At 51.5% G+C, this 20007-nt stretch overlaps 1 protein-coding gene across 4 annotated transcripts in view; it reads left to right on the top strand.

Annotated features, from left to right (window-relative positions):
* The window catches only part of RPS6KA1 (ribosomal protein S6 kinase A1), a 31676-nt gene extending 13613 nt beyond the window's left edge, over positions 1-18063 (top strand). Inside the window, exons 1-22 of one of the 4 annotated variants that reach the window (XM_085081295.1) lie at positions 2088-2144; positions 3652-3705; positions 7694-7810; positions 8608-8689; positions 9008-9088; positions 9682-9761; positions 10151-10257; positions 10784-10821; positions 10921-11063; positions 11662-11732; positions 11961-12049; positions 12261-12325; positions 12525-12627; positions 13113-13240; positions 13658-13783; positions 14011-14100; positions 14234-14392; positions 14601-14762; positions 15069-15145; positions 15253-15370; positions 15770-15907; positions 16173-18063. In XM_085081295.1, coding sequence (XP_084937421.1) covers positions 2103-2144; positions 3652-3705; positions 7694-7810; positions 8608-8689; positions 9008-9088; positions 9682-9761; positions 10151-10257; positions 10784-10821; positions 10921-11063; positions 11662-11732; positions 11961-12049; positions 12261-12325; positions 12525-12627; positions 13113-13240; positions 13658-13783; positions 14011-14100; positions 14234-14392; positions 14601-14762; positions 15069-15145; positions 15253-15370; positions 15770-15907; positions 16173-16295 — 2193 coding nt within the window. In that variant the 5' untranslated portion in view covers positions 2088-2102 and the 3' untranslated portion in view covers positions 16296-18063. Of the gene's footprint in view, positions 1-2087; positions 2145-3651; positions 3706-7693; positions 7811-8607; positions 8690-9007; positions 9089-9681; positions 9762-10150; positions 10258-10783; positions 10822-10920; positions 11064-11661; positions 11733-11960; positions 12050-12260; positions 12326-12524; positions 12628-13112; positions 13241-13657; positions 13784-14010; positions 14101-14233; positions 14393-14600; positions 14763-15068; positions 15146-15252; positions 15371-15769; positions 15908-16172 lie in introns of those variants that run through there. The other 3 variants (XM_085081293.1, XM_085081292.1, XM_085081294.1) reach the window with 3 other exon arrangements.
* The last annotated feature ends 1944 nt before the right edge of the window (positions 18064-20007 follow it).

The following is a 20007-nucleotide window of genomic DNA, read 5'->3' as shown; positions in this document are numbered from 1 at the left end:
TTCCCAGAGGGGTGTTTATGGTGTGGGTGTTTATGAAATGGGTCCTTTGGGCTCCCCTCATCTCCCCTTGTCCCGTCTCAAGTGAGAAACACGTTTTGCACATTGGAGATGCTCTGAGTGCCACCTGCTGGAATGTGCTCGAGGGGTGCCCGGGTGACACTGCCTGTCCCCTGGCACTGTTCCCTCTCTAGGGATTTGCTTGTAGCCCCCATTGTGGGGAGCCAGGATCACTGGAGCAGCAGCAAAGCCTTTCCCAGAGTCACCAGGTTCATTTTACACAGTCCAGCTGTGGGGAGGAATTGCCCCCAGGAGGATGGCAAAGTGCTTCCAGGAGTCAGGCTTTTGTTCTAGGCCATGTGTGGGGAGGCTTCTGGTGTTGTCTGTGCCAGGATGGAGCTGGTCATTCCCTTCTCCAGCTACTGGGCAGGAGGGCCTTGATGATTTGAGAATTTGAGGATTTCTGGACACCATGGGCAGAGACCTGACTGTGTCCTCTGGGTTTCTCCTCCCTCCCTCATTTTTGCTTGGTTTTGTTTTTCAGGAGACCAATAGCACATTCCCTGGAGATGTTGTGGGGTGAAATGTGCAGCCCTGTTCCCTCTCAGTAATCCCTTCCTGCAAACCTGCTGCCAGCAATCCTCCCCCGTCCTTATCCACTCCTTGGGCAGCTCCAGTTCCTGAGGTCCCTGGTGTTCCCAGGCTGTGTTTGCAGCACTGACTTTGTCCAGGACTTCCACCTTCAAAGCCACCCCGCGGTGTCCCTTCCTCCTCAGGCCCCAGAGTCCCCGAGGCTTTTGTCTGTCAGCAAATGCCCTTGTTCAGTGTGAGAGAAAGGACTAAGGAAGCCTCTCTCTCCCTGCAGATCCTCTTGGATTGCTCCAAGAATCTCCCTCTTCTTCTAAGAGTCTGTGGCCCCAAAGATTTGCACTGTCCTGTTTCTGCCTTCTGGGAAAGCTGTTGCTGATTCTGTGATGTCTCACAGGGGCAAGGGCTCACCTCTTCCCTCTGTCTGCTGCCTGCTTTTATAAACAACCCCCCAGGACTGAACCCTGCAGCTTTTCCTGCTCTGAGTGTAGCTGGAAGTGGCTGAGCAGCTCAAGTGAGAGGTGTCATGTCTTTTCTCCCTGGCCTTTTCCAGCTGTGGCCATGCATGCACTGGGCAAAAGTCTAAAAGGTTTGAAAAAATTAAAAGGTTTCCAAAAACAAAAACTGAGGTTTCAATTTTTTTTCTATTATTATTTTTGGGAATAGAATGAAATTGGTGTGATCTCACAAAATGTTCTGCTTGGCTGGACTTCCCCAGCCTGTGCAGGGTCTCTGCTCCGTGTGCCACAGGATCTACTGCAGAAGTGCAGTCAAAAGTATGAGGTTCTGGCCAATTCTTTGGTTGCAAATGAGGCCAAGGGCCAGCCCTGCCCAAAAAAGGTCTTTGCAGGAGTGCAGGCAGCGACTGGGGAGGTTTCTTTGCTTTGTTTGTTCCCCTTTTTGAGAACCACCACTTGAAAAAAAAGTTTCAGACAGAGCAGCCTTTGCTCTCCACAGCCCTGGAGCATCTTCATGGCCTCCTCCAGGAGGTCCATGCCACTCCTGTGCTGATCCAGGAGCTGCTGCTGCCTCCCAGCCCTTTCCCTGGAGAGCTGCAATTCCAGTGATCCGACAGGGAGAACATCCCTGGCTGGATCAGCATTTGTGCTGCTCAGAGCAGGGGCAGAGAAATTTTGAGGAAGAAAACTATGCAGACTCTCAGTTGCTCGTTGCTGCCTCGTGCAGTGCCTAAAATTGCTCTTTCTGTGCCTGTTTGCCTGTGTGTGACACAGGGGACTGAGCTGATCCTCCTGAAAAGCCAGCTGAGATTTGCTGATGGATCTTTCCATGCCTAAGCACCCGTAAAGCCACCCAGTGTTCTCGCTGGGCTGCAGCATTGTGCAGCCATGGCCACACAAAGCCATTTCCCCATACCAAACCGCCGTTTCCTTTCAGCAAAAACTCCCAAAATACATCCCAGTGACATAACCACAGCACTGGGGCTCCTGCACTGCTCTGGGCACTGCTCTGAGCTCAGCTGGGAAAGGATGGGAGAATAACAGCCCAAAGCTTTGGAGATGCTGAGGCTCCTCTTCCGCAGCAAGCCAAGGATCCAGGAGGCAAGTGGCTGATAAAATACCTGCTCTGCTGAGGTGCTGGGCTCTGTCTCTTCTGCAGGACACAGGAAATCAGGCAATTCCTGATCCTAGAGAGCCAGACCTTATCCAGGTTTAATTAACCACTCTTTTGGAAAAGGCATTTTGGAGGGTACGACTGCTTTCTAAAAAGTGTCTTTCCTAGGTGCTGCCAGATTTTGGGAGTGTTTTGGGACCAGAGCATGTGTTGAAGCAACAGAAATTAAAACAGCTTCTGGTTAGTTGTTGATGAATAGGAAGCGAAATGCCAAGAGCAGAATCTGTTTCGAGCTTTTGCAGGGTGGTTTTTTTTTCTTGCATTTAGATGTGACGGTCTCAACCGGCAAAGTGACAAAACGCGAGCAAAAACAAACCTGTCTCCTGGCTTCTGGCTTGTAAAATCCTCTCTCAAAAAAAAGGGGAAAGTAGGAAAGAGGACTTGTGTTTTGAACTTGGGGAAAGCCCCCTTGGTCTGTCCCCAGCCCCTGCTCTGGGGTGACTCAGCCGTCTGTGCCCTGCGAAGGTGGCGTGGGGAGGTTCAGAACTTATCTCCTCCTCTGAGTGGAGTTTTCCTTTCCAGGAGAAGCCAATATTATTTCCCAGCAGTGCAGGAATCTGTGGAAAACGCCTCTCCAAAGGCTTGGGGTGGGAGATGCTGGGAGCTCCCAGGGTCAGGGAGTGCTGGACCTGCAGAGAGATCTGAGCTTGTGGGACTCAAATCCTTCCAGCCCATCCTGAAGGAGCCAGGATGGAGCTGCTTCCCGGCGGGTGGGAGGGATCCCTGCTGAGGGTCTGCTTAAGTGTGAGTTTTAGAGGGAGAAGGAGCCATGCCTTTCCTTCTCAGGCAGGGAAGAGAAAGTTCTTTTGTGAGCTCCCCTTAAATGCTTCTGCATCTGGAGTTCACAGACTCACATCTGGCCCCAGAGGCAGCATAAACTTGCCATTTCTGCTGCTGCTGGGGACGTGTCAGAGCAGCTGGGCTGGCCCTGCCCTGCCCTCGAGGTCTGCGGGGAGTTTTGCTGTTTGAGTTTGTTCCTCCTGGTTGCTTTAGAAACGCTGAGTGCTTGGGGGAGAAGTCTAATCTTTGCCATGGGGGTGCCAAACTTTCCTGCAGACCCAGAACAGAGGCTTTTGGAGATTGTCCAGGTGTAACTGAGAGTAAAAGCTGATCTAGACATTAATCAACCTACCAGAAAATAAATCTCTCTCCTTGGTGCTCTGATTGTTGCAGAACACATGTAACCAAGTGCTGACACCATGTCCTTCCCCACCACTGGTCAGACGTCATCAAAGCCGATCAATATAAATTTATTTAATGGGACCTGGCTCCAACTGCTCTCCTGGAGCCACCACACTGCTCAGGATGAGGAGTGATGGCTGAGGGTCTTGTTTGTTGTTTAGGAAAGCTTTAGCTTTCCTAAGAAGTTGTTTAGGAAAGCTTTAGCAGAGAATCACAGCCCCTCAGTGCTGACACTTGTTTATTGTTCCACAGGCAAAATCCGACATCACTTGGATAGAGAAAGACGTTGTGGACTCAGCAGACAAGGTAGGAGAGCTGCAGTGGCACCTCAAGGTTTAATTTGCATTTTGTCCCACAGGCGAGGGCGAGCAGAGACTGCTCTGAAAACCAAACCCTTTCCTGCCTGCCACCCCTGCCAGCCCCTCTGAGCTCTGTGGGACTGCAGAGAGCAGCTACTGCTCACATGACATCCTGGACTTGATTTCATCCTCCTCCTCCTTCCTCCCCACACCAACCCCCTTTCCGTGCTGTCATTTGTGTCTCCTGTGGCTTTCTGATCTTGTCAGCGAGCCAGGGGGGCACTTTTGGTTGCATGGATGTACAGGGGAGATTTTATTGCTTTTCTGAAGCTCCTCTCCCACGCTGGTAACACAGCATGAAAAATCGTCTGGGTCAGGACGAGATTGATCAGCTCCTGCCTGGCCCACGCACAGGGAGTTCACTGCTCCCCCACACTGAGAACGTGGGGCTGCTGTGGAATGGGTGCTTAGCTTTGGGCAGCACGTGGTGGACAGAGTTTCTCCTTCCCTAGGCTGTGTCAGAAGGCAGGAGGTGTCAGTGTGAGCCAGGTTCCTGCTGGGCTCAGCAGCTCCACATGTTTTCCATGCTCAGCACTTGCTCCCAGCTCTTGGAGCTCACTGGGCAGCAAGGAGGAGCTGGGAGCAGCTGCCTCACTGGTGTTCAGTCATTTGCTTCTTTCATTATCAGTTCTCAAAGAGCACGTGATGGGGGCAGAGGGGGCAAGACAGTCATAATTTTTCTCTCTGGTTCCATCCTCTGCACTCTCAGGATAAATTCAGAAATCAGCGCTGACATGGCGTTATTTCCTTTCGTGTGGGTGTCTTTTGACTCATTTCAAGGGGTTTCTTTCTTACCTGCACCCTCTGGGGTCTTGCAGCAGGAAATGTCTGTCTGTTCTGATCAAAAGGTCAAAGGGGAACAGGCTTGGAGGGGGAAGGAGGCAAAACAAGCCCTCTAAATACCTCTGCTCTGTCCTGGCAATAATCTGAGCCACAGTGGGTTCAGAACCTAGAAATGTCCTTAAAAACACCTCCCATGGACCTTCCAGGGTGGCTTTTTCTTAAATAACTCTAGAGTCCACAGCAAGGACTCTTGTGTAGCATAAGGCAAGCAAAGGACTGAATCAAATCCTAACAATCCTGGAGGAATCCCATCATGGATGATCCCTCATCTCTGTGCCAGTGGGAGAGCAGAGACATGCAGCTCTCTGAAGTGTCGTTACGGTTCTGTGTGGGTTCTCGTGAGTATTTATCTTCTGTTTTAGAGAGGAAAGCGGCTTGTCAGAATTTCCCCTGTTGTGGAAATACCCCAAAGCTTCCAGCCTGACGTGAAATTCAGGCAGCATTAGATGGAAATCACTTTAGTGAGACCTTGTGTGTTTCCTCTCAGTGTCTTGTGTGAGCCAGGGAACCCAAACGTCAGTGAGGAGTTGTGAGATTGTTATTATTTTTTTTTAATCAAACCAAAAAAAAAAAAGTCCAACCACAAGTGCTGTTGCTGGGGAGGGGGAGCAGGAACCTCCTCCGTGTGACCTCCCTCATCCCCACTGCGCATCTGCCACTGCTCAGCCACCTGCAGCTCCTGCTCAGCACTGGAGGGGCTGGGGAGCTGCAGTTCCTGGGGCTGGACGATGTTGATCGGGATGGGAGAATGGAGAGGGACCCTAAACTCCCTCGACTGTGGGCGTTGCTGACACTCTGGCTGCAGAGGAAGCACCGAGCCAAGCCCTGCAGCCTGCAGCTGCCAGCTGCCAGCCAGCTCACCAGCCCGGTCAGTACTGCTGCCACCTCCTGCTGCCACCTCCTGCTGCCACCTCCCTCAGCTTCCCTTCCCACTGCTGGCTGATGCTTCCCCTGGATGCTCAGCGCACTCTGGTTTGCTTTTCTTTCTCTGTCTTCTGGGATAGTTTGTTGTTAGATAGTTTGGAAGAAGTTTATCTCAGTGGCACACAGGTGTTCTGTGCTGGAGACTTGAGTGTGCTGCCAGCCAGGCTGCAGGAGCTGCTCAGCAGAGTGCTGAGTGTTCAACTCCAGGTTAGTGGATGAGTCCATGGGAGGAAAATCCTCCCTTGTGTCAGCAAGATGCCAAATGGCATCTCAGAGTGTTTCTGCGGCAGGAGGATCACAGGATGGCCAGAAGGGACTTTAAAGCCCATCCAGTGCCACCCCTGCCATGGCAGGGACACCTTCCACTGTCCCAGGCTGCTGCAAGTCCTGTCCAGCCTGGCCTTGGACACTGCCAGGGATCCAGGGGCAGCCACAGCTTCTCTGGGCACTCTGTGCCAGGGCCTCCCCACCCTCACAGGGAAGAATTTCTTCCTAAAAGGTCAATTCATGGGTCTCTCCCTGAGGAGCTGAACTTGGCTGGTTCCTGCTCTGGCTCTGGAGATGGGAAGCTGTTCCTGACTGGCTGTCTGCGAGGACTAAGCCTCCAGATGGAAGCAGAAGTGCAAAGTGGCTGATTTAAGCTGGGAGATCATCTGGAACACGAAAATGTGTTGTTTAAGGGATTATAGGATCTTTCTTGCCTGTGATCACCGAGCACAGGGAAAGGCAGGATAAAGCCAGGGAGCTCCTGTGCCTCTGCCCTGAGTGCCTGAGTAAGGCAGGAGAGAGCAGAGCTACCACCATGGAAACAAAGCCACTTCCTAGGCTGAGAAAAGCTCGGCCTGAGTGCAGGGAGGGAAGGGAAGGGTGCTTGGTGCAGGTGGGCAACCACATCCGTGGTTGGGGTGGGAGTGGGCTGGGCAGGGGGACAGGCAGGGCTGACACGTGGCTCCTGCTGGGCTTAAAATCTGCTTTGACCAGGTGGTTCCATACCAAGTGTCTGAATAGGACTAGAAAACAAAGTGTAGGTTTTTCCCCCAGCTCTGCAAGGGAAGAAACAAAACAGTAGTTCCAGCTTTCTGCAGTTTCTGCTGGCTACATCTGCTGCCCCAGGGTCAGGGAGAGCAGAGTTTAATGCGTTTTTGAATGTAATTGCTGGCCTTTGGGTGCAAAAACTGAGTAACATGGGAGTGAAGAGCTGGGGAGGATGGGCCTGCCCTCACAAGGTGTCCAGCTACAAGGGATTTATGGCCTGAGTAAGAGTCAGGAGTAAGGAGTGGGAAGTTGAGCCCAGCCTGCCCTGTGGGGAGAGAGGCTGGAGCAGGTCAAGCTCATAGGGAACTCAAATACTGATATATTGGCTATGCCTGATAACTGAAATAGAGGGAAAGGCACAGATGGAAGACTAATAGGATAAAAATCTCTGTATATTTGGGATGCAATAAAAGCAGCACAAGGTGTTTCTGTTGAGCTGAAATCTGGGCTTTACTCACCAGAGGTACAGACAAGTTTTGCTGGGAATAGGAGGTGTTTCAGCATCACCTCAGGGTCTGTGGCTGTGCTGGCCCAGCTCCCTTGGTGAGTTTATTCTATTTATGCTGATTAAATCTATTTTTTCTTCTTTATTTTTTTAAAGTAAAATAATGTGTTTTAAACAAAACATGTGCCAGAGACCTTGGCTTCCCCTCAATCTTCTTGAAGGCTGGAGTCTGTTAAAGCATCATCTGTATGTGCTGAAGATGCACTAAGACTTATGTTGCAGAGTTGCTCAGATTGCTGAGCAGATGGGCTCCAACATGTCTGATTTTTGCCAGCCCTGGCCCTGTTTTGACAACAGTGCCGTATTTTTTGTGTTGTGGGATTTTTAGTGGCATAAACACTCCTGTTTTTGCTACCAGTAGCTCAAAAAGGAAGGTGCTTTTCAAGCCCTCTTCTGAAATGCAGTTCAAAGCAGCTCCTGTGGTTGGAGGGAGGGCTCTGTACTTACCTGGCCCTGCCTACCCTGACTTATTGATTGCAGCTGCTGATACCTGTGACAAGCACCACCTTCTGTGGTTCTCTCAGATGTGGCTCCTGTGAGTCTGGAGCTGCAGTCTTTGCTCTGTAATCCCATAAAGCTGCTTTCCCTTGCTCAGGAGTCCCTGCCAACTGTGTGCCCTCTGTTTCAGGGGGAAGGTGTCGTGCAGGAAATCAACATCACACACCATGTGAAGGAGGGCTCTGAGAAGGCTGATCCCTCACAGTTTGAGCTCCTGAAGGTGCTGGGACAGGGCTCTTTTGGCAAGGTGAGATCACTTCTTACTACATTCTGTGCCACAGAAATTATTTTGGTGGCAAAAGGAACACTACAAAACCACTTTCCTGACTCCCAGGAATGTTCCTGGGCATGTTCCTCCCTTCTCAGAACTGCTGCTGTGTGCCAGGGGCTGGGTTTGGCCCTGTTTACAGTCCAATTTCTCTTCTGTGAAGGAGGAAGGAAGTAGTCTGTAGCTCTTATCTATTTCAATAATCCAGGTCTCTTCCACACCATCTGCTGACACTTTAAATCAGTTTGGGGTCAGTAAGTCACCAGCTGACAATGGGGGCTTAGACAGGACCTGTGCTGCTGCCTGGGAAAATGCAGCAGTGGCTTTGTAGAATCAGAGAAAAGTTGGAAATACCTCTGGGATCATCCAGTCCAACCAGTAGCACTGCCAAGGCCACCACTTGGGCTAAGCCCACCTAAAACCAGGCAGAATGAGACATCAGGGAAGGAGGTAAAAATGCAGAGGACGCTGGACCTGAATAATGAGGAGCTGGCAAACCAGGAGGCTTTTGTGGCACGGTGAAGCATCAGTGTCTCCTATCAGAGCTCCCAGGCACCAGCCCCAGCCCTGTGGGAGCTGCAGGAGTGAGCAGGGGGTGTGGAAGGCTGGAGAGGAGGAAAGTGCAGCATGAAGCTGGGGGATGAGAGGAGCCCACATACAGCACTTCCCTGGAAACCCCATGGGAAAGCTTGAGCTTCTTAGGGATGGTCTGGGGTTTGCCACTTTGGGAAGCATCCAGTGCCAGTGTTGGTGAATGTGGTGTTCTTCTGCCTCAGGTTTTCTTGGTGAGAAAAATAACACCCCCAGACAGCAACCACCTCTATGCCATGAAAGTGCTCAAGAAGGCGACACTAAAAGGTAGGAAGGAGACTCTTCCTGCAGTGCTCTGATCCTCTGTGACTTAAAGAGCACTGAGGAAATGTCACAGCAGCCACTGCTGGCCCCGGGGTGGGCTGGGTGAAAGAGAAGCATCTTTATCCCAGCAAAACAGCCTCCTTTTCTTTCATCTGTTTAAGAGCATCATGATGGAGGTGGGAAAACAGCTGGCTCAAGCAGCTTGGTGCTTAAGGCTGGGGATGAGGCTGACACTGAGGTTGGACACTGGGGTTGGACACTGGGGTTGGACACTGCCCAGGCGCCTTTTCCTGTGTCTGAGCTGCTCCTCTCTTCCCACAGTGCGAGATCGACTGAGGACAAAGATAGAAAGAGACATCCTGGCTGATGTCAATCATCCCTTTGTGGTGAAACTCCACTATGGTGAGTGTGGAGCTCGTTGGGCTGCTGGGAGAGAGGCTGCAGCACACTCTGACTGCCTTCAAACACAATGCCCTGAATACAAATCCTTTCCTGGAAGGATCTGTGCTCCCACTACCTGCTCCAGCTATGGAATGAGGAACAGAGCATGGACTGGGAGAGGAGGTTTAAACATCAAATCCCTGGGATTAAAACATTAAACCAGGAGAAACTGAGAAAGCAGAGTTAACTAGCCAGGCTGGAGTTGGGCAGGGTTAATGCTCTGACTCTGAGGAGGGCGAGGACAGCTTTGTTCCCTGTAAGGTGACTACTGCCTCCTGGGAAAACAACCCTTTCAGGAGGGCATCACTGGCAGAAGGGGAACCAGACCCCCATAAAATGAGGATTTTCTGCAGTGCCAGAGTGCTGTGGGGAGCTCCTATTTCAGCAGCATTTCAAGCCATCTCCTTTACCCCATCAGCCCTACCTGCATTTAACCCAGGAACCATGCAGGGCATGTGCCCAGCTGGAGCCACTGGGATTTAAGTGATTAATGTAACACCACGGAGCCTTCCCTCAGTGCAGGGCTCTGATTCCTGCTCTGGCTTGTGTTTCAGCATTCCAGACGGAGGGGAAGCTGTACCTCATCTTGGATTTCCTCAGAGGAGGTGACCTTTTCACTCGGCTTTCCAAAGAGGTGGGTATGCTCTGGCATCTCAGTGGGCTGCCGAGCCTCAGCTCCTCTCTGCTTATGGCCTGGAGAAGTGACTGACCCCTGCAAAGTCCTTGGGAGGGTGGCAACAGCCTCCAACCTGCTGCTAGTCCAGGGCTGGCACCAGGAGAGGTCATTCTGGGAGCCCTGTGCTCAGGCAGGAAAGCACAGCACAGGTGGAAGGTCTCACCCCTGCAGCAGCTTCTGATGAGCATCTCCTAAAGAACAAAAACTAAAAGAAGATCAGCTTGAATTATTGGAAAACTTAGAAAGGGCAAGAGGGAGCAACATGGATGTGGAAGGTCTTGCCCTGGTGCAGGGGAGCAGCTGGCATTGTAACCCAGCACCTTTCTGCTTCCTCTCCCTGCCTGCAGGTCATGTTCACCGAGGAGGACGTGAAGTTCTACCTGGCAGAGCTGGCACTGGGACTCGACCACTTGCACAGCCTGGGGATCATCTACAGGGACCTCAAGCCAGAGAAGTACGTGTGGCCCAGCTGAGGCAGCATCCCAGCCCTGCCTCCTCCCAGCCTGGAGTCAGGAACAGCTGTAATCCATGCCTTCCAGAGGGGCTGCAGGATGCCCCAGGGCTGGGCAGGTGGTGGCTGCTGCTCCTCAGATCTGTGGTTCCAGCCAGGAGCAGCCTGTTTGCCACAGGGCTGAGCAGAGATCCATGGCAGCCTCCAGGCTCCAGCTTTAGGCAGTTGGGAGCCTTTGGAGGGAGAAAGGTCCAGGCTGGGCTCTGCAGAGCCCACTCAGCTTGGGTATCCTTGCCTGGGGTACACAGGGATCAGAGTTGGGGTGACCTGTTTCCTGTGAAGCCAAGGGTGTGGAGAGGAGGGAGCTGCTCCTGGTGCCACTCCTGTCTTGGTGGTGGAGCTTAGAGCACTGGGAGAAGGGACAGGTGGCTTTTCCTTTGGATTCTGGGAGCATCTCATCCCTGCTGTGCTTGTCCTCACCAGCCCTTACCACAGACACTGACACCTTGTTTTTCCATTCCTGCTGCAGCATCCTCTTGGATGAAGAGGGGCACATCAAACTCACAGGTAAGAGGCTCCACAGAACCCAGCAAGGGTTCCTGAAATACAGAGCTGTTTGAAATGCTCGGAGCAGTGGCTCAGTGCTGACAGCTTTTCCTTGTGCAGATTTTGGCTTGAGTAAGGAAGCCATAGACCATGAGAAGAAAGCCTACTCCTTCTGTGGGACCGTGGAGTACATGGCTCCCGAGGTGGTGAATCGCCAGGGCCACTCGCACAGTGCTGACTGGTGGTCCTATGGGGTCCTCATGGTGAGTACCTTGTCCAGGACTGGGAACTGCAGCTGGCTCAGCTCTGGACACCTGGACATGGGGCTGTGTGTCCCCCAGACCTGCTGACCTGGGGGGACTCCCCATGCCCCACAAAGGGCTCCCTAAAGGGCTGCCCAGGCCTCCAGGAGCGCTGGTCCCTCGAGGCTGCTGTGCCAGTGGGTTCTGGGGTGTGGGGGGTCTGTGGGGTGTGGGGGTGTCCGTGGGGATGTCTGTGGGGTGTGTGGGGTGCGTTGGGGTGTGTGTGGGGTGTGTGTGGGGTGCATTGGGGTGTGTGTGGGGTGTGTGTGGGGTGCATTGGGGTGTCCCTGTCCACCCCAGCGCCGGGACATGGCTGTCAGTGCAGATCTGGTGCCACCATCTGGCAGCTGCTGCATCCCAGGGCTCCGGCAGGAGCAGGCGCTGGCCTGGACATGTTCCATGCAAACCCTGTGAGCCAAGCTCCTGCTGGGAGCATTTGATGCCTGTGAGCTCTGTCAGAGCCAGGCTTGAGACCTCTCCCAAGCAGGAAGGGGCAGTGGGACCTGTGCAACCCTGGCCTTGCTCAGACATGACTCCCTTTCTTCTCTCTCCCTCCCAGTTTGAAATGCTCACAGGTGCACTGCCCTTCCAGGGGAAGGACCGGAAGGATACAATGACTCTCATCCTCAAGTAAGAGGAGTTTCTCTCTCCTGTCTGCACAGGAGGGGTGTTGAAATTTGGGGGCTCTTGCAACTTTGTGGCGTTATTTGGCAAGTGGTGTGACATCACCAGTCAGTTTGAAGGGTGCAGTGTAAATGCCAGAGAGATGATTGTGCATTTTTGGGGGGTGGAGGTGCTGCAGTCACCTTGTGGGTTGACTTTTCAAACCTGCAGCTGACTGCATAACTTCCTCCCCAGAGCGAAGCTGGGCATGCCACAGTTCCTGAGTGCTGAGGCTCAGAGCCTCCTGCGAGCCCTTTTCAAAAGGAATCCAGCCAACAGATTAGGTAAGACCATTTTTTTGGTTTCTGAATGCACCTGATGCTGTGTTGGAGCCTCACATCCTCCTGGGTCAGCAGTGTGCTCACACCTGTGCTGGGTCAGGGCACTTGGGTGATCCCAGCCAGGTTCTGTCACACCTGGCTGTGCTGCACCCCTGGTTGTCACCTTTGCCTTGTTGGGGGTTCAACACAGCATCATCCGTGGTGCCTCTTGCAGGGTCTGGGCCAGATGGGGCAGAAGAGATCAAGCGCCACCCTTTCTACTCCACCATCGACTGGAATGTGAGTACCAGAAACAGCAAATTTCTCCACCACTCAGCACCAGGAACACAGTAGTGAAATTCTAAGCCACAGAGTTTCACAAAATCTCTTTCTGGCCCCTCATTCTTCGCCAGCCTTTGCACCCTTTGGGAGAAGGTCCCTGTGGGAGCACTTCTGAGCTGGTTTTGCAGCTGTTTTTTGGGTTTTGTGTGTTTTGCAGAAGCTGTACCGCAGGGAAATCAAACCCCCCTTCAAGCCCGCAGTGGGCCAGCCAGATGACACCTTTTATTTTGACACAGAATTCACATCACGGACACCAAAAGGTTTGTTTGACTTTAAGCAAAGCCCAAGTTTCCTGTGTGAGAGGTCACTGTGGCTTCCCACCAGGGAGTATCCGGTGCCAGCAGGACAAGGTTTCTGCATGGGGGAGGTTTAGGTTTTAGGTTGGATATGAGGGAAGTTTCTCCTCCAAAAGGGCTGTCCGGGCCTGGCACAGGCTGCTCAGGGCAGTGGTGGAGTCCCCATCCCTGCAGGGATTTAAAAGCTGTGTGGATGTGGCACTTGGGGACATGGTTTAGTGGTGGCCTTGGCAGTACTGGGGGAATGGCTGCACTTGAGGATCTGAGCAGCCTTTTCCAATCTGGACAATTCCATGATACTCCATGGGATGTTAGGGGTGAGCTCACTGCTGCTGGTGTGGCTCCTGTCTGGAATAAATTAGAGAAGAGCTGTAGCTCGTGGGAGTGAGGGGAAGGCTCTGTTCCTCAGGACTGGCTCTGCTCAAGCTGTCTCTCAACTCCTGCTGCAGATTCCCCAGGTGTTCCCCCAAGTGCAGGAGCTCATCAGCTCTTCCGAGGCTTCAGTTTTGTGGCCACTGGCTTGATGGAGGATGGCAAAGTGAAACCTGCCCAGCCACCCCTGCATTCAGTTGTGCAGGTAAGGAATGGAGACAGAGGGACAGCTCTTTGGAGCTGTAGGGTTCTCCAGGTCTGCAGGACCTCAGCAGCACCTGGAGCCTGAGGTAGTGTTGTTCTGTTTGGAATTCTTGCATCCTGTTTTGTGCAGGCTGTCAGGGCAGACTGGGGCTGTGGTTTTCCTCTCCCCAGGTGGATCCATGCTTGTGGTGGGTCTGTAAATGCCCGTGGGTTGAAGGTGCCACCGTGCTTGGTGCAGGCAGTGTTGGCCCACTGACCTATATCTGCCTTGTTCTCTCCTCCTGCTCCCTGCCGGGAGGAGAAGCTGTGGGATGTAGCAGACAGTCTGACAGCTCGCTCTGTGCTGCAGTTAACTCATCACTTTGCACAAACCCTTTCCTGAAGCCTCCCAGCTGAGCTCTCTTTTGTGCCCTGGCAGCAGCTGCACGGCAAGAACGTCCAGTTCAGCGATGGCTACGTGCTGAAGGAGGCCATCGGCGTTGGCTCCTACTCTGTCTGCAAACGCTGCATCCACAAGGCCACCAACATGGAGTATGCAGTCAAGGTATGGCATCTGCCCTGTTAGATCTTTGCCCAGAGCTGTGGCTGCCCCTGGAAATGTCCAAGGCCAGGCTGGACAGGGCTTGGAGCAATCTGGGACAGTGGAAAGTGTCCCTGCCATGGGACAGGGGTGGCACTGAATGGGCTGTAGGCTCATGTAGGACCCAGCTCATGCTTTGTCCTGGCCCTTTGCCCACCCATGGTGGCTGAAGTGTGTCCCTATTCTTGCAGGTGATTGACAAGAGCAAGCGAGACCCTTCTGAGGAGATTGAGATCCTGCTGCGGTATGGGCAGCACCCAAACATCATCACCCTGAAGGATGTGAGTGTGGCCTGAGAGACTTCCCTGTGCTTTGGTTTAGTGCAGGCTGGGGCAGGGCAGAGTTCAGCCCAACAAGCCAGCTCTGTTTCTCTGTCATGAAAAGATTCTTCCCCATCCATGTTTTCTTTGGCAGGTGTACGATGATGGGAAATACGTGTACCTGGTGACTGAGCTCATGAGGGGAGGGGAGCTGCTGGATAAAATCCTCAGACAGAAATTCTTCTCAGAGAGAGAAGCCAGTTCAGTCCTGCACATGATCTGTAAAACAGTGGAGTACCTGCATTCCCAAGGGGTGAGTGTGGTCATGGCTGTTTTCCTGGGAAGCTCTCTGGCATTACACTGTGCTCCCTCTCCTCCAGGGAGTGACTCTGCCCAACAGGACAATTATTTCTTGTGATGTTGCTTTCTTGGCAAAAAAGATGTGGGGCCAGAGCAAGGTTGAGTGACCTCAGGCAGCTTTCAGACCTTTATCTACGTGCAGCCCTGTCTTGGCTCCACAGGTGGTTCACAGGGACCTGAAGCCCAGCAATATCCTCTACGTGGATAAATCGGGGAACCCCGAGAGCATCCGAATTTGTGATTTTGGCTTTGCCAAGCAGCTCAGGGCTGAGAATGGGCTCCTCATGACCCCCTGTTACACAGCAAACTTCGTGGCACCCGAGGTGAGTTCCTCACTGACCCGAGACCCTTCAGCAGCCCCCTTGTCCTTCCCCTAACCTGTGCTCCCACTTGGTAGAGTGGGTCTGCCCTGATTCCATCTCCAGCCTGCCCTAGAAGAGACAGTTACAGAAATACCACTTGTAGTTATTAATCTAATTTGAGTCCTGATGATTTAGTCCCAGACTTCACTGTTGTGTTGAGCTCTGGAAATTTGCATATCGACTGCACGCAGGTCAAGCCCCTTCTTCTGAAAAGACCTCAATGACAGAAACCAAACACAATTTTTTCCCTTTGCTTGTTGTGTTCAGGTCCTAAAACGCCAAGGCTATGATGAAGGCTGTGACATCTGGAGCCTGGGGGTCCTGCTGTACACAATGCTGGCAGGGTAAGGCAGTGGCTGTGACCCCCTGTCCCCAGTGTGCTCTGTGGGGACAGCTGGGCCTCTCCTCCTGCCTGGCCCAGTAAGTCCAGGGCTCTCTCCTCTCTCCCCAGCTGCACTCCCTTTGCAAATGGTCCCAGTGACACTCCAGAAGAGATCCTGACCCGGATAGGAGGGGGGAAGTTCTCCATCAGTGGGGGCAATTGGGACACTATTTCTGACATGGCCAAGGTAGGGTTTGATATTTGTGTTACCCTCATGGGCTGGGGTCAAGCACAGGAGTTGCAGTAAAGCAAATTTAGAGCAGGCTGGGGAGGGAGCACACAAGAGAGAGAAGAAAACTAGTGGTGCAGCTTCTACCCCCCACACCTTCCTTACAGCAGCTTTGTTTGAACTCTGGCTGTGAATATTTGTATGCAAAACCAACCTCATGCTTGACCCTTGTGGGGTTTGCTCTGTGTTATACCCCCCAGGCCTGCCAAAAACATATTTCATACAAAAAGACATTGATGTCTGGAGACTTTAAACTTAGTCTCTGCATTTAAATCCTAATCAGGGGGTGGACAGGTGGGGTTTTTGCATTAAAGTTTGTAATCTTCTAAAGTCTGATTTTCCAAACAATGCCTGTAGGACCTGGTATCAAAGATGCTCCACGTAGATCCTCACCAGCGTCTCACAGCCAAGCAGGTCCTGCAGCATCCGTGGATAACCCAGAAGGACAGTTTACCCCAGAGCCAGCTCAATCACCAGGATATTCAGCTTGTAAAGGTACAAAGTCTGGGGTGGGAAAGCAGGATGGAAGTTTGGAGAGGTGTGGGCCAGGGCAGGCAGTACAGACAGGCTGGGGTTTTGGGGAGAAAAGAAAGGGGAGATTCTTTATCAACATGTCAGTACAGGAGGGAGACTTAAAGAAATAAGAAAGGTGCTTCTGGCTTCATTTGTGAGTCTGGCTGCTCTGGGCCCCTGTCTTGTAAAACCACAAGTCTGAAGGAGCTCTCCTGCAGCTGAGTGACTCCTCTGTGCCTCTCTGCAGGGCGCCATGGCTGCCACGTACTCAGCACTGAACAGCTCCAAGCCAAGCCCTCAGCTGAAGCCCATCGAATCCTCCATCCTGGCACAGAGGCGAGTGAAGAAGCTCCCCTCCACCACCCTGTGAGGCCTCACAGCACAGGAACACCCCGGATTTTGCACACCTATGGAAGAGGGGGACAGGAGACAGACACGGTCTGCACAGGAGCTCCCTTGGGGACTTGCTCTCAAAAGGCCAAGTGCCTTCCTGCTCCTCAAAGACTGGCTCCTCCTGGTGTGGACTGATCTTTACTGAGAGAACTTCACTGTAAAACTTCTCTGAAGTGTAAATTGTCAATTTTTAAAGACATCCATCTGTGTATATGAGAACTAGAATGTATAACTGATGTCAAGTGGCACTAAAAAGCAGCTCTGATTCACCCTTCCCTGTGTAGGGCCAGGTATTTGTTGTTGCTACAGCCTTTCTTGGAATTGATCCTCTCCAACACCACTGCAGCTGGAAGACTGTGTCACACTTAGGGTTTAGGTTTCGGGGCTTTTCTCCCTCGAACCTTTGGATGTTTCCCAAAGCCAGCCCTGCAGCCTCCCAGCCAGCAGTGCCAGCGTCCGTGAAGGACCTCCCTCCTCTCCACATCCTGTGTGTTTGCTCCATGCAAGGTGGATTTTCCAGCCTCCATTTCTCCCTCTCTCCCACGCTCCCCCAGCCCAGCCAGCAGCTCAGTTCTCTGAACAAAATAAACCACAGGTTTTCCAAGCCCTCCTGTAAGATGCTTGGCACACCAGGACACCTTCCAGGTTTGGCTCATTCCTTCCCTCTGCCCTCCCATCTCCGTGTTCTCCCATCACTGAGGAGTTTGTCACCTGTGCAGGGGGGATGACAGTGGAACCTCCTTGGCAAAGCCAAGGCTTTGAGCTGGCTCTGGCTGCTGCTTTTACCTTTTGGGGTTTTCCTTCCCCTCAGCAGGAACCTCTGAACCCAACCACCCTTTATTTTTTTAATTTAACTTTGTTCTACAGCCGGTAACTCAGGGTTTCTTTCTGGCTCGTACAATAAACATGTCATTCAGGTGATGTCCTGTTACTGACTGACTTTTAGCTGCAACACCAGCGACCCTGGTCCTTTCCCAGTCCTTCCCCTGTGTTGTGCAGGGACAGTGCTCCTTGTCTGCCCTCTGGGAGAGCTGCAAAGCTTTTATTCAGGCCCTGTGATGGGAAAACCAGCAGTGCTGCAGTAGGGATGCCTCTCACACCACCTTCTCTCAGGTTCAGCCCCTCACTCCACAGGGGGAGGTGATCAGAACCAGTCCTGGAATGAGGCAGGAGCCAACAGGAATGGTGGCAGCATGTGGAGGGGAATTTCTTACTCTCAGGGTAAGTTTAGGGGGTCTTTAGGGGGTCTTCAACCAAATACTTGCCCCGGTTTGGGGGATAACTGGTTATTTGTATGAAATTGTCAGTGTTTTCAAATATTACAGCCTGTGCTAAATCCTCCCTGTGATGTGCTGGTGTGAGGCCAACTGGAGACAACTCAGAGGTGTGGGGGACAGCCAGGTGCAGATCAGTGTGGGCACAGGGAGAGCAGCTCAGGGCTACTGCAGGTTCTGCCTGGCCAAGAGACAATACCTGGGGTGTCAAACCCCAAAACCTGGACCATCAAATCCCTCTGCCAGCCTGGGGTCTCCATTCAGAAGAACTTTGTAGCTTCTGAAAGCCCCATCCCATTGGAGCACAGAGGGAACAAGAAGGGCTACACCTTCCTCTCTGGGGGGCTTTTAACCATGTTGTTTTGAGTGATCCATAAGTAAAAATAACTCTTGATTTTTAGTTCCAAATCAACTAAGTGCTGTTACTTTTTTAATTCCAGTGCTCAATAAAAATGGACTTGTTGAACTTTCTGTATATGAGAACTGTAGGTTTTTGTGACAGGTTGGGCTCTCTCCTTTCTTTCCTGGTTTTGTCCTGACCTTTACCAAAATACTGTTGTCATATTAAATGAAATTGCATTATTTGAGGTGAAAGTTGGGTATCTAATGCCTGCTGTCTGAGAGACCAAGTTATTTGCTCTCACAAGACTTTGGGATCATTCAGCTTTAACTTGGGACAAAGAGGATACAGAGGATATCACAAATTGTCTTGGTTTTAAAAGGGGCAAAAATGGATTTAACTTCCGTACATAAGGAAATCTTTACAAGGAAAATTTCTGCTGCTAGTTCAGGTGTTTAAAGTGGATTTGACCTTTAAGCTTTTGTCCTGTAGGTCTGAATGAAAGCTCAAGGGAGCAGAAATCCCGGAATCCAGCCTCACATTGCTGAGTCTACCTGGAAATAACCTGTGCAGAAAGCATATTGATCCAAAGTCAAGAAGCCCGAAATAATATTGAACAGCTCTATATAATACAGTTTCTGTATAATAAAGATTGAACTTTCCTATTTTTGGGCATAAATCAGCCATTTTTCTGTTGTAAGGGGCTGACCCAGCTGAGAGGTTGTTTCCCTTCTTCCCACTGTGTAGCTGTGCCTTCCCCTTACTGACCTCTGTCAAATTCACCAGGCCATCAGTAAATGTATTTTGGCCTGAGAAATATTCCCATCATGATTCAGTTTAAAACTGAAGTCCAGTAACTTTCCCAGCAATCATGTCTTTCTTTTTCATAGTGAAACTTCACTGAGCAACCGCTCTGTGGTTTTAACTTTTTTAATTTAATGCAAATCCCTCTCCAAGTTCCCGCCTCTGAGTTAGTCCATGTAATTCTTTTTTTCTGTATCTCCAGGCCCTGGTGGATGGTGAATTGTGTAGCTGGAGCCTCCTGGGTGCCACCACCTCCTCATGGTGGCCACGGCCACTTCCCAAGGCCGCGGGAGGCTTCGGAAGTGCTCGGTGACTGCAAGTGAGTTCCACGGGATGTGGGGCGGATGCTGTGCTTTCATGGAATATTCAACAATTTAATCCCTCTTTTAAGGCAAAGAAAACATTTAAAATATTTCAAGGTCTTCTTTTGGCAGTACATGGGGGCTCTGAATAAAACCTTCATTCACGCTGGGGAAGCCGCAGGTCTGCTGCCACTCCATTCCTTGCCTCTGGTTATTAAAACATCAAGCTGTCTTAGTGCCTCAGCTGAGCCGAGGCGCTGCCTCCCTCCCTTTGTGTGGCACTGAACACCTGCCATTAATACTAATTCGACTCCGGAGGGAAACTCCCTTTCAGATATGCTTGTCTGAAAATAAATTGACATGTAAAAGGTCTCTTTTGTCGCGAAGTGCAGGGAAAGTGCCGGGGTGAGGAGCCGACCGCTCACAAAAGGAGCCACTGACTCTTCAAACGATGTGCGGAGGGGGTGAGAAATGTGAGAGGTGGGCGGTGATGCTGGAACTGGGCTGATGGGATCAGACTGGAGAAAGATCCCAGAGCTGCCACCTCTGTTTGGTGTTTGAGATTTTGGGAGATTTTTGCCTAAACCCCCACTTGTCTCAGGGTGAATGGCCAGGGACCCCTCTGGAGAAAAGTCTTTGTTTTAGAAAAAAATGTTATTACTAATGTCTGCAACCAAAACTAAGAGCAGTGATGGTGAGACCTTCAATTTAGACATATAATGAACTCCAGGGCTCTTGTTTTTCCTGGGACAAGTTTGTATCTCTTTCAATTAGGAAGCAGCAATAGAATCCTTGGTTAGTGTTTATTCTGTCTGCAGGCAGCACTGTGAGCCAGCAAAAGGTCAATATTTTTATTTTTAATAGAAAGAATGATTTGCTTTGAGCTCCTCATACTCCTTGGGAGACCACGGCTCTCTCCTAAGGAAACATTTTAAAGTTGGTTCTTTGGGCTGAGCTTTAGAGAGAGTG

This window comes from Lichenostomus cassidix, chromosome 23 (genome assembly GCF_008360975.1).
Source record: "Lichenostomus cassidix isolate B80296 chromosome 23, HeHo_3.0, whole genome shotgun sequence".
Lineage (NCBI taxonomy): Eukaryota > Metazoa > Chordata > Aves > Passeriformes > Meliphagidae > Lichenostomus > Lichenostomus cassidix.
The sequence above is the reverse complement of the archived record's forward strand: the minus strand, read 5'-3'. Positions and strand labels throughout refer to the sequence as shown.